This window comes from Rhinoraja longicauda, chromosome 2 (assembly GCF_053455715.1).
Source record: "Rhinoraja longicauda isolate Sanriku21f chromosome 2, sRhiLon1.1, whole genome shotgun sequence".
Classification (NCBI taxonomy): Eukaryota; Metazoa; Chordata; class Chondrichthyes; order Rajiformes; family Arhynchobatidae; genus Rhinoraja; species Rhinoraja longicauda.
Window position 1 is genome coordinate 59859728 of NC_135954.1, and position 18103 is coordinate 59877830.

The 18103-nt window shown below is 39.4% G+C and overlaps 1 protein-coding gene across 3 annotated transcripts in view; it reads left to right on the forward strand.

Annotated features, from left to right (window-relative positions):
• Positions 1 to 18103, forward strand: part of atp2c1 (ATPase secretory pathway Ca2+ transporting 1) — a 125804-nt gene that overhangs the window by 83190 nt on the left and 24511 nt on the right. For all 3 annotated transcript variants that reach the window (XM_078419711.1, XM_078419701.1, XM_078419719.1), the window contains 9 exons: positions 585 to 660; positions 2344 to 2410; positions 3991 to 4115; positions 4440 to 4537; positions 5860 to 5955; positions 6084 to 6173; positions 8854 to 8958; positions 11923 to 12079; positions 15405 to 15575. In XM_078419711.1, coding sequence (XP_078275837.1) covers positions 585 to 660; positions 2344 to 2410; positions 3991 to 4115; positions 4440 to 4537; positions 5860 to 5955; positions 6084 to 6173; positions 8854 to 8958; positions 11923 to 12079; positions 15405 to 15575 — 985 coding nt within the window. The remainder of the gene's footprint in view (positions 1 to 584; positions 661 to 2343; positions 2411 to 3990; positions 4116 to 4439; positions 4538 to 5859; positions 5956 to 6083; positions 6174 to 8853; positions 8959 to 11922; positions 12080 to 15404; positions 15576 to 18103) is intronic.

The following is an 18103-nucleotide window of genomic DNA, read 5'->3' on the forward strand; positions in this document are numbered from 1 at the left end:
TTAAAGGCGAAAGCAGTCCTAAACTTCTTTAAAATTCATTAGAAATATTGTATTTTGAAATTATCTTTAATTTATCCATTCAGATTATATTGGTTTTAATCTTGAAAGCTGTAATTTCCTTGGAGTTTGGCACCTTAATCTCGGATTACATTCAAAGCATACATAGCATAGTTCGATCTGGAACAATTATGTACTGCAGTAATAATGTCACTGAAATGTTTGGAGTGTATTCATTGCTGTCATCTTAGGGAGTGATCCAAGGCAGGAACTTAAAGAAGTAAACGAGAGGGCTGATCATTCTAAATTAGATGTTATATTGACTTTAAATGGCCTTTCCCAGTTTATGGCAGGGTTCCATTACCGAGGACTGTTTATAAATTGAATTGTTCGCAAATCAGGAATATAGCCGTTAACCAAATTCACACTTAGCAGAAGCCCCGCAGTAGCTGCCAAATTCATCGCATCGATTCCCAAATTTGTATTTATAGATTGTACATTGTCTGACATTTGTAAGCTGGGGAGGACCTGCATCATAGTTCAAACCACCTACTTATTTTATACTTCAAATTTGTTATCTTTTTCAGGCCCCAAAAACACCATTACAGAAAAGTATGGATCTGCTAGGGAAACAGCTCTCATTGTATTCCTTTGGAATTATTGGTAAGCGAATAATTTTGAATGTTAAACCCTCTTGAGGATGGAGTTGAGTTGTGAAGATCTGTTTTGTATTTTATTGAGTTTTTATATTTCAATTGTTTAATGTTGAAATGAAGTATGGAGTGAGATATTAAGTTAGTTTAAATTCATGAATAACAGAGAAAATGAACAAGATTTGTTAGAATTAACTGGACTTTGAACATTAGATGCATGTTTAAAAGGCAATTGCGCTTATTTATCAGATTGATAACATAGGCCAAGGCTAATTGAGCTCAAGGCTATGCTACACCTAAAAGTTAACTCTCCTGGACCTTGTCTTGATCCGTATATTGAAAACAGTTGTTCACCTCTTCCCAGTTGGTATTAATTGTCCTAATTATGCATTTGGTGCATTAGTGTTATTCTTTTGATTCAGTGTTTTGATTAAATTCACTGCACAAATTTGGAATTTAAATGTGCTTCTGTTCTCATTTTGTGACAAGCTCTGATGGTGCAACCATCAAATAATTTGCTTGAGCTTTTGGCAATGGATTCCAAAGTAAAGGTGGATTGAATGGATCAGAAACTAATTGCACAGAATAAAAATCAAGGCTATACCAAGACCCCTGTGAATATTTTGACATCAGACATGTTTAAGAAACTTTAATGTAACACTAGAATTGCTTCTTAGAATGAAGTTAGCATGGAACATCCTTATAAAGAAGGAAAAGCTTTTGAAGAAAAATTTAGTAAGGACGATGCTTTGAAAACCAAGCACCAAGTCCTGGTATGTGACCAGGAAACTACCAAATTGTCAATAAAAATCCATCTAATTTGTTGATATTCTTCAAGGGAGGAGGTTCAGCCCATGTGACTCCTGACCCACAGAAGTGTAATTGAATCGTGTTTCCTTCTGACTTAGTCATTTCATAAAAACTCCAATAATCTGCCAACCCGCTTTTGGGAAATTCCAGTGATTCTGTAACTGGCTTATTGGGTTCTGTTGTCCATGCTTCCTTCAACTCACCAGCAACCCATTTCTAATGCTCCCTTTAAAGTATAGTAAGTAGGAAATGAGAAACAGAAGTGTGTAGGGGTATTAATGAGAGTAATGTCCAAAAATGTGCCAGTTTGGCACACTAAAAACCTGAGGGTGCTGCATCATCTTGGTTTTACAGTAAAGTGGAAATTTTTTCTCTGAATGATGTTAAAGAGAAATGCAGGAATATCACCTCCCCTGTACATAATCTTTTTTGGCCTTGCAAAAGGCTTGGCCTTTCTCTCCATCAATGGACAGGGTCTTCTGGCGCTCTCTCTGTATAAATTCAGCTGTAACGTTTGCTTAATGATGGCAATCAAGAAAAGGCATAAGCCAATTTAAGTGCAGACCCCACCATTCTATAATATGCAACACAAGTATCAAACAATGACCATCTGAAGCACAAAATTCAACCACCAACTTGACATTCAATGACATTCTCGTCACCGTGTTCACCACCATCAACATTCTGGAACTCGCCATTGGCCAGGAAATGTAAAGAGATTGTGTTACAGCAAAAGTTAGAGAGGAATTTTTGCTTGGCAAGCTGTCATAAACTCATTGGGATGAATATCCTTCTGTCGTAAAGAAATATGGAATTACAGAAGTTTCAATTTTTTCAAAGCATGCAAATTTGCCTGACAGTGAACATATTTCTGTTGTAAAAGGTGTTATCATGCTGGTTGGTTGGCTACAGGGAAAGCGAATCCTCGATATGTTTACTATTGGTGTGAGGTGAGTCAATGTTATTTTATGAAAAGGGTAGGTGGGATAAATATTTGTATGGGCAAACAAGTAGGAGCAAAAGGGAGAATGCAGTATCATTCAAGTGGATAAAATATACAAATTTGATTTTCAGTTGTCAATGGTAGGATTGCAGGACATCCTATAACAATTTGCAGCCAATTAACTACTTTTAATTTGAAGAGATTACATAGTTGTAGAAGTAACCAGTTTTTCCACAGCAATGAGTTTTGATAAAATCATAGCATAGATTGTTTAAAAAAATCAAATCATAGCTAATTTATTGGTCAGGACACCAGGAAAATTACCCTGCTTTTGATTTCCAACTGGACATTTATGGCAGACTGCAAGGATATTTGAAGTTTCAAATGTTCGTCTCATCTCAACAGTATGCCTAAAAGTTCATCACTCACTTAGCTTTTAAATGACAGCACAGGAAACTGCAGATGCTGGAATCTGGAGCCATAAAAGAGCTGCTGGAGGAACTCAGTGGGCAATCACTAAGCATGGAGGAAAATGGACAGTTGACATATTGATTCAAGACCCTTCATCTGGATTTAAAAAGGCAGTTTATTTTGTAAAATGATTCTTAAATGTACCATATCTATAAACCATAAGTACCACCCATAGAATCCAAACTGACACAAGGTAAAATGCTGAGAATATAAAAAATCTGAAATAACAACAAAATGCAGGAAATGTTCAGCATGAGAATGCATATCAAGGCAGGAAAACAATGTTTCAAATCTGTGGAATGAAAAGATAAATATTAAAATGCAGGGTTAGATTGGGGGAGAAAACTGAACAGGAAATCTGTGATGGGAGTCAAATGCAGATAGAATAAATTGATGCAGATGTAATTAATCTGCTTTTGTTGGTTAATTGTATGAACAGAATGATATAAGTAATTTAGTTAAACATTTAAGGTATTATTGCACTATTCACATTCTGAAGTCACACTCTAATGCAGCCATTGTGCAGAACAAGTAGTCTCAGTTTTTTTAGCATTGCTGTTAACTGAGGATCATTGTTTCAGATGACAATGAGCAAGATTGTCATGAACCAAGTACTGAAGTGTTGCCACCACCCAAAAAATACCTTTAAAAAATGTGAATATCATTTTTCTGCCAAAATGATCACCTTGTGGGAGAAAAAACAGGAAAATTGCAGAAAACGCAGAACATTTTGTAAATTCTTAGGTTAATTATATCTGCACCATTTTATTTAACCTGCATTCAACTCCCATCATAAATTGTTGTAAAACCCTGTCTTCCATTTTTAGATTCTTCCAAAAGCTTTGCAGGAAAGTACTTCAGGGGATTATGATTTCTCAGATTATTCTCAAATGTTTAGGAAAGATTTGAGTGTTTATTTTATATAAAAACTGTAGTTTTCAACATTGATCTTGTGCTTTTTCTATTTTTGAAGGTTGTAAAGCTAAGCAAAATTTCATTTCAGATTGTAACTAATGCACAGAGCAAAATTAATGTCCTTTGATTCTGCTTTTTGCGCATCTTGTACTTAAAGCTAATGACCTCAATGTCTAACTATTTCATTTGGTTTTTTTTTAGCTTGGCTGTTGCTGCTATTCCAGAGGGTTTGCCCATAGTTGTGACTGTAACTTTGGCTCTTGGTGTAATGAGAATGGTAAAGAAGAGAGCCATTGTGAAAAAACTCCCAATCGTGGAAACTCTTGGTAAAAGTTAATTCTATTAAACATTAGCAGAGAAAATGTTGATATTCTTATTGTGTTGCAATCATTGCATCACTTCACAGGTTGGATGTTTGAATGTAATAATCAAGTGAATTGTAAATCTAATTAAGGTTAACTATAAGCAGTCTCCAGTTCACAGATATTCGGGGATGATCGTTGAATGCGATCAATATCGGCAATGTGGAAAATTGCTTTAATGTTATTAGCTGTAAATAATCAGAACAGAATGACTGCTGATTTGCTAAAAGGTTATAGTCATGGAAAAATAGTATTTGCTAAATGTTATTTGTCATATCTCCATTCTAGGTTGTTGTAATGTAATATGCTCTGATAAAACTGGGACATTAACAAAGAACGAAATGACAGTAACTCACATTTATACATCAGATGGGCAACATGCTGAGGTAAGAATTATTATTTTTTGCTTGACTTTGCTGTTTAAGCAACAAGTGAACCGTATCTTAAAAAGCTTCATGACACTGGATCTATTTGATCTATATAAGGTTCAAATGAATATTACTGCTTCATAGAATCATAGAGCTGTACTGCATGGAAACAGGCCCTTCGGCCCACCGTGTCCATATGACCAAGTTGGCACAAAGGGCTAGTCCCATTTGGCCCATAGATCTCTAAACTCTTCCTAAAAATCAGACGTATCCACTTTAAGAAGTTCTTTTGGCTATTCCACAGAACAGTACAACATAAGAACTCACTGACTTCATTAACTTTACTACTAATTTCCATGCTGTACTCAAATTTATTTGGACATCTCTGACATCTCCCTACCGTTTCTTGATCTCACCATCTCCATCACAGGAGATAGACTATTGACTGACATTTATTGTAAACCCACTGACTTCCACAACTATCTGGACTATACATCATCCCACCCTGCTTCCTGTAGAGACTCTATCCCCTACTCCCAATTCCTCTGTCTACGCAGCATCTGCACCCAAGATGAGGTGTTCTATACCAAGATAATAGACATCGGAGATGTCCTCATTCTTTAGGGAACGGGGGTTCTCCTCTTCCATCATAGATGAGGCCCTTACCAGGGTTTCCTCGATATCCCGCAGCTCCGCTCTTGCTCCCCCTCTCCCTAGTCGCACCAGGCACAGTCCCCCTAATCCTTACCCATCACCCCATCAACCGTCGCTTACAGCACATAATCCTCCGATATTTTCGCCACCTCCAACGGGATCCGCCACTAGCCACATTTTCCCATCTCGACCCTTTTCCGCTTTCCGCAGAGACCATTCCCTCCGCAACTCCTTGTTTAACTTGTCCCTTCCCACCCAAACCACACCCTCCCCAGGTACTTACCACTGCAGCTGCATGAGATGCGACCCCTGTCCCTATACCTCCCCCTTTGACTCCGTCCAAGGACCCCTACAGTCTTTTCAGATGAGGCAGAGGTTCACTTGTACCTCCTCCAACCTCACCTACTGTATCCGCTGTTCCAGGTGTGTCCTAAATATCGGTGAGACCAAGTGCAGGCCCGGCGATCGTTTCGCTGAACACCTCCATTCAGTCCGCCTAAACTTACCTGATCTTCTGGTTGCTAAGCACTTTAACTCCCCCTCCCATTCCCGCACTGATCTTTCTGTCCTGGGCATTTCATTATGGTCGATGTTTGTATTTGTTTTGAAAATCTCTGTATGATTTTGTTTGAATTTCTTTTAATCAGTTAAAAAAAAAATCACATTCCATTTTGTGTTTTGGACAGGTTACTGGTGTTGGCTATAATAGACACGGAGAAGTACTGATGGATGGTGAGGTAATTCATGGCTTCTCCAAATCATCTATATGCAAAATTGTGGAGGTACGGAAATTGTTGATGAATCTTTGAACTAAATTGAACAAATGAACTGTACTATTAAAATTAATATTCCACTTGCTTTATTGTGAAAATGTTTACCTCACAATTGATCTGCACTTATGCTTATCCAGGTTGGCTGTGTATGTAATGATGCTGTTATTCGAATTGATACATTAATGGGGCAACCTACTGAGGGAGCTTTGATTGCACTGGCAATGAAGGTGAATATTTGAGAAATCATCCATTTCAATATTTGTGGACAATGTTCATATTTTGTTACTGAATAATGTATTTGCTTAACTTTTACTTTATTTCAATGAAGGTATGTCTGTATTGCTGTAGTCCGATTAGATGTGATATATAAACCTCACTCAAATGGCTGATCTTTTTGTCTCAATGACCAAAATTCAAGTTAAATGATTGGATTATCTGTTACTTGTTGTTTGTGGGGAAATGGGTTCAATTTATTTTAATGTCCAGACCTGAGAAGCATAACATTACTGCATGAATTTCAGATTATGTAAATTATAGTGATATAAGGATAGCGTTTATGTCATTTGGGTTAGGGACAGAGGCAGTTTAATTTAAAACATCGAAAAGTTGTTTGCCTAGTTCCGATAGAACTTGATTTTTAAAAACAAAATTAGACACAAATTTAATGATACGAACCCTGACAGGTATTGCATAACTTTTTAAAGTCTGTTATCCTGCGATTTTAATGTCTTGATTTTATGAATCTTTATTTGGACAGATATGTAATGTGCATAACAAGGGTGGTTGGGTGGGGAAATAGCGGGTAGAATTTAATCTTAACATGTGCAAGGTGATGCAATTTAGGAAGTTAAATCAGGATAAGATATCTTTAACAAATAGTAGGGCACACAAAGGTGATCAGAGCTACCTTGGCGTGCGTCCATAATTCCCGGAACATGGCTCACGGCAACATAGGGTGGTGACGAAGGCATCTGGCATGCTTGCCTTCATAGGCTAGTGCACAGAATATAAAGGTTGCGGCATATGTTGCAACTTTATAGAATATTGCTTAGCTTGCACTTGGAAGATTGTGTGTATTTATGGTTGCACATAATATTCAACGTTGTGTTTTCGCTGGAAAGAGTAGAGGAGGTTCACCAGGATGTTGCTTAGATTGGAGGACTTTAGTTCCAAGGAGAGATTGATCGGCTGGGGTTATTTTTCTGGAGTGAAGGAGGCTGAGGGGTGAACTGAGATATATATATATAATTATAAGGAGTTCAGATGGGTTGGAAAGTCAGAATCTTTTCCCAATGGTATGGGCATCAAAACAACAGGGCATCGTTAATATGAGAAGGAGTTTGAAAGGGCATTTGAGGGAAAAGGTTTTTTTTTTTAACAGTGACTTGTATCTGGATTCAGTGGTTTTGGAAAATTGACTCAATTATTGTCTACCTGTATGCACTTTGCAGGGATTACTCAATAGCAGTTGCAAGCGAAGATCTTGGTTTGATCCTCAGATTTTGGTAGAGCAGCTAGGAAGAACTAGTTGGATATATGATGAGAGAGATTTACTTTGCCAAAGGACACAGCTAATTTGTAAAAAATGACTTTTACACAGGGTACTGATAATTGAAAGGGTGTCGGAATCATTCAGAGTTTTTATTCAGAAAATAATTGGATAAATACCTGAAGCCAAAAAAATTAACTAGATTACTGGAAATGGCCAGCTCTGCCAAAAAGGCAGCTCGAGCATGGATAGAATTGCTGTTTTCTGTACTGTATTTTACAATTAAATCATTCATGACAGGACAAATAAACCTAAATTCTGAATATGTTGTGTAGGACGACAGTTTGTTTTTGAGCCAAACCTATTGATCTGCTTAGAGTTGGACTAATGACACAACTGCATCTTCGTATTGTGTAAAATGTTAATAAATTGTTCAATTAAAAAATGTTTACCCGTGTAGTGTAATTTCTCAAGCAAACTCAATTGCAACAAATCTGAAATCATCATCATTGGTCCAAAAACGCTCACCAAATCCACCCAAAACTTCATCCTCAACATTGATGGTCTCCCAGTATCCACCTCACCTCACATCCGGAATCTTGGAATCATCCTTGATCAAACCCTCTCCTTCGACAAACACAACAAACACATCACAAAGACAGCCTTCTTCCACCTCAAAAACATTGCCCGTCTCCGTCCATCCCTCTCCTCCACAGCTGCAGAAACCCTCATCCACGCCTTCATCACCTCCCGTCTGGACTACTGCAACAGCCTCCTCTATGGCGCACCCTCAAAAATCATCAATAAACTTCAATACATTCAAAACTCCGCTGCCCGTCTACTCACACACACCTCGATCCGTGACCATATCACCCCCGTCCTTTATAAACTCCACTGGCTCCCCATCCCCCAGAGAATCCAGTACAAAATCCTCCTCATAACCTACAAAGCCCTCCATAACCTGGCCCCATCCTACCTGACCGACCTCCTCCACAGGCACACTCCCACCTGCACCCTCCGCTCTGCCGCTGCCAATCTCCTATCCCCTCACATCCGGACTAAACTCAGATCCTGGGGGGACAGGGCTTTCTCCATCGCTGCTCCCACCCTATGGAACTCACTACCCCAAACCGTTAGAGACTCCCCCACACTCACCACATTCAAAACATCGCTGAAGTCTCACCTGTTCAGTACTGCCTTCAACCACTGAAGGTCACCTCACCTTCTGTCTCCTTTCTCTGTTCATTTATTTATTTACTTATTTATCTATTTATTCATTTCCCTATGTTCTCAAAATCTCTGTAAAGCGTCTTTGAGTATATGAAAAGCGCTATATAAATAAAATGTATTATTATTATTATTATTATTTATTGGAAAGTGATTAATGCCTACTTTTCCCTCCATCCCTTTCTCACAAGATGGGACTGGAAGGTCTCCAGCAGGATTATATAAGGCGAGCTGAATGTCCATTTACATCTGAGCAGAAATGGATGGCTGTTAAGTGTGTGCACAGAGTTCAGCAGGTTAGATGTACTCTGGTATAGCAAATGTTACTTGAATTAAAAGATCAACCTAGTGAACATCGGAGACGTTCTTACTACAGTATATGTGTAATGTTTTCACTTTATGCATCAACATCACAAGTTTAGTATATAGAGTTTGTGCAACCATCAATCTGCCTTTGTCCTTTGCACAAAAAGAAACTGCTGCTGCTGCACTTTAAAATTGTAATGATCTCATCCTAAAGTTAAACAATATCAGTTGCTATAATCATATACTTTGCTATTGGTTTCTACAGTTTTCTTGGGTTGGCATTTGTATGACATCCATAATGTTCCAAAATGGATCTGTCATCGTTGTTATCTTCTTAGATTGCCCTTTAAGATCCTTGATAACTTCCTTCCTCTTCAGTTTTGTGGGTTTTGAGGTACCTCATGAGGCCAATGTGGAAACCACTGACTCCTCCACCAATGTGGCAGGAGTTTGTGAGATGGTCAACTCTTTCTGCCTCCAATGAGGAACTCTGTGTATTTCTAATACATGTTCTTGATTTTGCAACTAACAATTTGGTGGTTTCGTTGACAGGCCCATGGGAGTCTGAGAAAAAAAATTGAAATTGCCAATGGAATATTATGTAAACATTTTGAGCATTCAGAACATATTTAAAAGAGAGGAATTTATGTGATTAGACACGCAGGACATGTTTTATGGTGTTGGTATACATGTTCTTCAGAGAAATAATTTAATGTCTAATTATTCTTCCCAGCTGGATGGAGATGGGTTGTGAATCAAATTATTTGCTTGTGTAGTATTTCAGCAGGGTGTGTTTTTTTTCTCCCCCCAATGAAACAGTGGAGTTCTACTCTGTTAGCAAAAAACAAAGTGCTGGATAACCCAGTGGGTCAGGCAGCATCTGTAAGGTAATGAACAAAGTTTTGCGTCAGGATTGTTCTTCATTTTGATGACTAGGGAGGAGAAAGCTGGAAAAGAGAGGTGGTGGTAAATCAGTTTGGGGCATGAGTACGCAGAAAAAATGGGTCTGCCAGGGCAGTCTTGCTTCTGGATTTTGGGAAGTAGATAGAAATGGGATTAGGGAACAATAAGGTTGGAGGCTGTGGAGCAGAGATTGCCGGAGGCAACAAGATTAATGATAGTTTGGGAGATGGTGGCCTGATGCTCCTCAATGGGATCATGGTCCAAGGTTAAGTATGAGAAGGCGTCCAAGAGTTGACGCCTGGCCTCCTTACGGTAGAGGTCTGCCCGCCAGACCACAACAGCACCTTCCTTTGACAACAATATTGGGATTGATACTGAGTGTGTGGAGGGCTGCGCATTCATAGAGTGTGAGATTGGAGTGGGTAAGGGGTGTGAAGAAGTCGAGAGGGTTGATATTGCTTCTTCTGACTCCAACATCTCTCCTCCCTCCTCCCACTCCTCCTGAACTCCTCCGGCCTGCCATCTATCCTCTCTCAGCCTTTTCTTCTCCAGCTGCTATTTCCTTCTCCTGTCCCCAACATTCCTCCTCATCCTCCTCCTGGACTTCCCCTGTGATCTTCTACCTGCTCTCACCCTTTTCATCTCCAACTGCTGCTGTATTGATCTACTCTGTTAGTGTTTGCTTATATAGCTGAATGTCATTCATAACATGATCCTTCGTGTTCTTTGAAAATTATTTTGTCAATCAAAATAATTTGGATTAAGAGTAAATCATTTTCTTGGGCAGTAGATTTTGAAAGGATAGGCTTTCAGTTCTTGGTGGCCAAAACTTTCCTCTTTGTTCTGGTGTTTCATATTCTCTGGCTTTGAAATTGATTACAATTTTAGAGCTGATCAAAAATAAAGACAATGGTTTGAACAATAGGGCTCATTATTCAGTTTTCATGGTTTACCGACCAATGTGCCTTCCGGAGCTCACCCATTTTCCTGAATTTGGGCCATATCTTTTTAAATATTTCTTATCCATGAACCTGTCCAAGTGTCTTTTGAACATTGTAATTGTACCCATATCACTTCCTCTAGCAGCTCATACCATTAAACCGCCACTCTGTGAAAACCTGAACATTTCCCCATCAGTTTTAACCTATGCCTTCTAGTTTTAGACTCCCCTTCCTTGAAAAGGGGCTGAACCATCCACTTTATCTTTGCCCCTCATGACTCTATAAATCTCTAGGGTCATGTCTCAGCCTTGTAAGCTCCAGGAAAAGCAGTCCCAAATTATTCACTCTCTCCTTATAACGCAAGCCCTCCAGTTTCTGCAACATCCCTGTGAAATATTCTTGCATCCCTTCTGGCTTAGTCACATCTTTCCTATAGAATGGTGACCAGAATTGCATATAATATTACAGGCCTCAACAATGCCTTTTGCAGTCCTCTATTGCTGTAACATGACATCCCAACCCGTACTCAGTGCCCTATTCGATGAGGGCAGGCGAACAATATGCCTTCTTCAACACCTTATGTACTTGTGTCGCCACTTCTCAGGCAACGGTGTACTTGTACTATGGTCTCCATTCTCCAGGACCCTGCCATTCATTTGGTAAGTCGTACCCCAGTTTAATATATGATAAACAACGGGAGTCACAGAACTGGTCCTTGCAGCACACGTCTGATCACAGGCCTCCAATCTGAAAAATATTCTTGCACCACTACCCTCCGACTCTGTCCATCAACCTCGATCACCTTGGATCCTATGTGATTTCACCTTCTGAACCAGTTCTCCATGTGGGACCTTGTCAAAAGCCTAGTGAAAAGACATGTAGACAGTGCCTACCACCCTGTCCCCATCAACCCTCTTGGTCACCTCTTCAAAAAACACGATTACATTTGGCATAAATATTTGGTTTGATTGTTTTTATAGCTCACACAGATATTAAATATAAACAATTTGCCATGGAAGTAATCGAAAGATGTGACATTGCTTAAATCAAATTGTGCCAATATTTTGCAAGTGTCATAATAGCTATTCATTCGTGTTTCTTTCACCATAGGATAAAGCAGAGATTTATTTTATGAAAGGAGCTTACGAACAAGTAATTCGATTTTGCTCTAGCTACAGTAGCCATTCGCAAACCCTGCCACTCACCCAACAACAGAAGGAGTTGTATCAGCAGGAAGAAACATATATGGGTACCGCTGGACTCCGAGGTAACACATGGATTTTTTCCTGAAGTATAAAACTCTATTAGGAATATGAACATGCACGTTGCAACCTGTTTTACACTTTAAAGGACAATAACTTTAATTTTTTGTGATGAAAGGTATAGCTATAATATTCCAGTTCTCACTGTCCTTTATCAAATTCAATTATTCGCCCAAAACCTTTGTTTTAAAAGGTATAGATGAACCACAGTTTTTTTAAACAATACTCAACATATTCTTGAATCTCTTCTGAGCTGTCACTCCCCTTGTTCCTCAACAGCTCATGAACCTTGTCATTAACATTAGGATTATTGACTTTATTGCCTCTGTTTGCTCCATCTTAATCTTTACTCAAAGTGAACTTTTACATGTAAATGAGATAATACCTCTTCATCTACTTTCCCTTCAATGTTTTACTTTTCTCCACTTAAATTTGTTCTTTCTTATCATGTAATCAAAGTGGTTTGACTTCCTGCCCGTTTGCCATTATGTTATGGCTCTTCTTTACCTAGGCACTGGCTTGGGGGAGGGGGGGCATCATTTGAAATCTTGGCAGTTACCAGTCATGTGTCTGCCAATGTCACCAGACTTGAGTATTTCCATGTCTGTTGGGCCATGCACTGCCTCTGAGTTTTCAGTTTATTTGTGGACAATCATTATGGAATGAGCCACAGTTGCTTCCAAAGCCATCACACAGATCCAGTTGTTAACAATGGTGGCTAATTCAACATCTAACAGGAAGTGAATGTTACAAGAACATTCCCATCTTCGACCATGGTGGGGCTCAACATGAGAATACTGAAATATCAGCAACTCGGTTTAGCCGTAAGTGATAAATGCATGATAACATGTGGCTACCTTCTGAGATCTCCACCATCACAGAGGTCAGTCTTCAGCTAAGTTGACTCACTCCAGTGCAGTGTGCAAGACTTGCGCGACTGAACCAACTATACCTCTAGTCAAGCTTTTCCAAATGGTTTCAGCAGCATCTATTGAACATTGTGGGAAAATTGATCAGGTATGTCCTGATAAATCCAATCTGGCTAAATGGCACCCAATTATGCAATTCTCAATCGTCAGTAAAGAGAAGGAAAGTTTGTTGATCGTTTTAGCAAATAACACATGGTCTTTAATCTGCTTATCAATGTTGAGTTTTGCCTTGGCCAACCTGCTCTAGCTACCTTCACTTCTTCAAACATTGATCAAAGAATTAGAGGCAAAATGAGAGTGAATGGAGTGGGATAGTCTTGACATGACATCATTAGAAGTGGCCAGTAAAAAAAATACCAAGGCCCTGATATAATACAAGGACACTACGTTAATCATCTGCAAAATAATCGTGAGTTGACAGGCCAATTGTTTTCTGAAGATGAATTTGTATATTATCATCAGCTATAACTTCTAGACCAAAAGCCTGCATCCAACCATATTCCAATGACCAGTCAACTCGCTGTCGGGCACAGAAGAGGTACTATGATAGGGTTGGAATATAATGAAAAGTAGATCAGTAGTCCCCACTTGCAGTATTATTGCACTCTTTACAAACACAGTTTTGTTTTGCTTTTATCAGAATTATCTGGTGGCTGTGTGGAATGAGCTTCCGGTGGAAGTGGTGGAGGCAGGCTCGATTTTATTATTTAAGAGTAAATTGGATAGGTATATGGATGGGAGGGGATTGGAGGGTTATGGTCTGAGAGCAGGTAGATGAGACTAGGTCAGAGAAAGTGGTCGGCGTGGACTGGTAGGGCCGAACGGGCCTGTTTCCGTGCTGTAATTGTTATATGGTTATATGGTTATCACGTAAATACATTTTCTGCCCTCACGATCAATTTTGATCAATTTGAGATTTCTTGTCGGTTTCTGCCTAATCATGTCTGCTGTTGTTAATTGGATACTAATTTTTTTATTGCTCATATTCCAAGTAACTACTTAAAATAGTATGGGCAGTGTTTCAAATGGCTTCTGTGCTGTATTCGCTCATTTTTGTCGTACCATTTAAAACAGCATGAATTATTATCTTGGCTTTGGCATTTAATGATGGCAAAATCAGTGAGAATTTTCTTACTGGAGTTGTATCTGCGTGGTTATTGGATGTTGATTCTGCCGATCCCTAAGCCTGCTGATGCATTTGGTCAAAGCAAAATACATGATCTGATCCCCATAAAACTGAACTGCAGTAAGCTGGTAATTGAGAGGATAGGAAAGAAAGGCAATGCGGAAAAGATTATTTTTAAAAAGTGTGTAAAAGAGTATATCGTAGCAAATCTTTTAATAATTTGTGCAATTTTAATAATTACACATTCGCATCACGTACACTGTAATCATGTAAGAATTTAGTAAAGATTTTAAATTTGTAATCAGTGCATATTATTTGACACACTGATATTATATGAGCAATTAACATTCTATAATCAGAATATTTCGTAGAGATGGGTGTGTACAAATGATGTTGATGTAAATGAGCTTGCATTTAAATTGCTTTTGTGAGAATTTGTTATCCTTGGGAAGTGGACAAGTCATGACAATATTTGTATTGATGATTTCAGGTAAATAAACATAGCACAAAAAGTAAGGAAATTTGTGTTTGGTAGATTATTTCTTTGTTGTAACAATGCTTCTTGGCAATAAATCTTATACCGTTGGAAAGCCTGTTTATTTCCCTTTTAAATGGTGCCACATTTGTAAGGAACATGCATTTGTGGGATGAGCAGCAGAGCTGAGTATGTGGGTTGCGCCCATGAAAAATCTGCCAAATCTTCTCTGCCAATGCCATACAGCTTATTCTGCCATTGACTCTTGTTCGGTGTTGTTTGGTGGATTGGATGATTGAAGTCTGAAGAAACAAGACATATTGGCAATTTAACAATTTATTCATTTAATAAACAGGAGCCACAGTAGCGTGTGGAAGAACCATACACAGCCATAACAGCCTGGCACCTCCTCCTCATGCTGGTCACCAGCCTGGTCACACACTGTTGTGGGATGGCATCCCATTCTTGTTAGCACCTGGGGGTACCAGAAGCTCAAAACAAGAGTCAATAGCAACAGCAGAATAAGCTGTTTGGCATTAGCAGAGAAGATTTGGCAAATTTTTCATGGGCGCAACCCATATACTCAGCTCTGCTGCTCATCCCACAAATGCATGTTCCTTACAAATGTGGCACCATTTAAAAGGGAAATAAACAGGCTTTCCAACAGTATAAGATTTATTGCCAAGAAGCATTGTTACAACAAAGAAATAATCTACCAAACACAAATTTCCTTACTTTTTGTGCTATGTTTATAAAAATGTGCTAGATCACAAATGATATTTGACATTTTTCCCATACAGTACTCGCTTTAGCCTCTGGACCTGAACTTGGACAACTCACATTCCTAGGGCTGGTGGGAATGATTGATCCACCAAAGTCTGGCGTAAAGGAAGCTGTCGCTACACTAATTAATGCAGGGGTTGTAATCAAAATGGTCACTGGAGATTCGCAAGAGACAGCAGTTGCCATAGGTAAATATCGGCTCTTTATTACTGTTAAAAATGACAACTGGTACTTGCATTTGAAAAGGTTTCCCTTTAACGCAATGATTCAATTTTTCTGTTTGAGAGAACTAGTTCATGAAAATTACTAAACTGTCTATTCTGTGTTTTTTGGATTTTATCAGTCCCAGAACAAGGGGCCACAGTTTAAGAATAAGGGGTAGGCCATTTAGAACGGAGATGAGGAAGAACTTTTTCAGTCAGAGAGTGGTGAAGGTGTGGAATTCTCTGCCTCAGAAGGCAGTGGAGGCCAGTTCATTGGATGCTTTCAAGAGAGAGCTGGATAGAGCTCTTAAGGATAGCGGAGTGAGGGGGTATGGGGAGAAGGCAGGAACGGGGTACTGATTGAGAGTGATCAGCCATCAGCATTGAATGGCGGTGCTGGCTCGAAGGGCTGAATGGCCTACTCCTGCACCTATTGTCTATTGTCTATTGTCTTGCATCTCAAAAATATTTAAGACAAGTCAAGTTTGTCATATGTACAATTATGGTGAGTTACAATGAAAATCTTGCTCACTGCAGCTTCACATGCACATAGACTGGTTAGCACGCAACAAAGGCCTTTCACTGTACCTCGGTACACGTGACAATAAACAAAACTCAAACATCACACAGAACTTAAAATACACATTGTACATGACTGAAAAAGAAAAAAACTGCACAAAAAACAAGACATTAGTTCAAAACACACAATTAGAAACACAGGTCTATGGTAGAGGTGGTCTGTCATGCTCTTACCGCGGCGATAGGATTACGCTCATGCAAGTTGGTTCAAGAACCTGGTAGTTGTAGGAAAATAGTTGTTTCTGAACCTAGTGATGTGGGACTTCAGACTACTGCATCCCCTGCCTGATGGTAGCAGCAAGAAGAGCACATGACCCAGATGGTTGATGATAGATACAGCCTTCTTGAAGCAGCACCTTGTAGATACTTTTTGATAGTGGGAGGGCAGTGCCCTTGATATACTAGGCTGATTCCACCATTCTCTGCACCCTTCTGCATACTTTAAAATGGTATTGGACACAGAGACCGTCATAAAAATGATTTTTTTAGATTTAGATTTAGAGATACAGCGCGGAAACAGGCCCTTCGGCCCACCGAGTCCGCGCCGCCCAGCGATTCCCTCACATTAACACTGCCCTACACACACTAGGGACAATTTTTACATTTACCCATTCAATTAACCTACGTACCTGTACGTCTTTGGAGTGTGGGAGGAAACCGAAGATCTCGGAGAAAACCCACGCAGGTCACGGGGAGAACGTACAAACTCCGTACAGACGGCGCCCGTAGTCAGGATCGAACCTGAGTCTCCGGCGCTGCATTTGCTGTAAGGCAGCAACTCTACCGCTGCGCCACCGTGCCGCCCCTTATGGTTATATGGTTGATGGTTATATCTCTTCGAGTTGTTCTGCCATTCCCAATCGACTCGCCAAGGCCTTGTTTTGTGCTTTTTTCTGTAAATTCAAGGCCGGGTATAGATGGTGCGGGGGCTGTTGTGTCGGTCCCTATTTTCTGCAATCCTTTTAAATCCATCTGGTTCATTGGACACTTTAAAATAATAGTGTGTAACATCTTGCAAAAAAGTCAATAAAAGGTGTGTTTGTCTATTAATAGATATCCAATAATGCAGAAAACCTGCCAGTCTGGTACGATCATATTGTTGAGGTGCAAAATTATCAGGTTTTTTAAATTGTCATAGAATGAGTATTGTACGAAAGTCGATCCCAAAAGTTCCTATATTTATTTTTTAACTAATTTGTTGACTACAGTGTATTATAACCACTGAAATCTGAAAAACTCTTCACAAAAGATTCTTAATTACTTCATTTACACTAGTATTGCTGAATATTAGTTGTAATTTTGAGAGGGATGGACAGAGTTGACGTGGGTAGGCTTTTCCCTTTGAGAGTGGGGAAGATTCCAACAAGGGGACATAGCTTCAGAATTGAGGGACAAAGGTTTAGGGGTAACATGAGGGGGAACTTCTTTACTCAGAGGGTTGTGGCTGTATGGAATGGGCTTCCGGTGGAAGTGGTGGAGGCTTGCTCGATTTTATTATTTAAGAGTAAATTGGATAGATATATGGATAGGAGGGGATTGGAGGGTTATGGTCTGAGTGCAGGTAGATGAGACCAGGTCAGGGAGAATGGTCGGCGTGGACTGGTAGGGCCGGACAGGCCTGTTTCCATGCTGTAGTTGTTATATGTTATATGTTATATGTTATATGTAATCAAAGAGACACATGGTAAGGGCCAAAATTAAGAAATACAAAAATTAAGACCAAAACAAACAAAAAATATTTCAGCTCCATCCACTTACAATCATGAAATCTCTAAAGCAAAATGTTTGCATGACAGCTTTCAGGCAAGCTCTTGCACCACTGTTCCAGCTCACCCAACACCCGTTGATATTTTGAGAAGTTTCTTAGGTACTTGCATGTACTCAGCGGTATGCATTAGGAACCTTTCTACCATAATGTTGCTATATTAAATTCT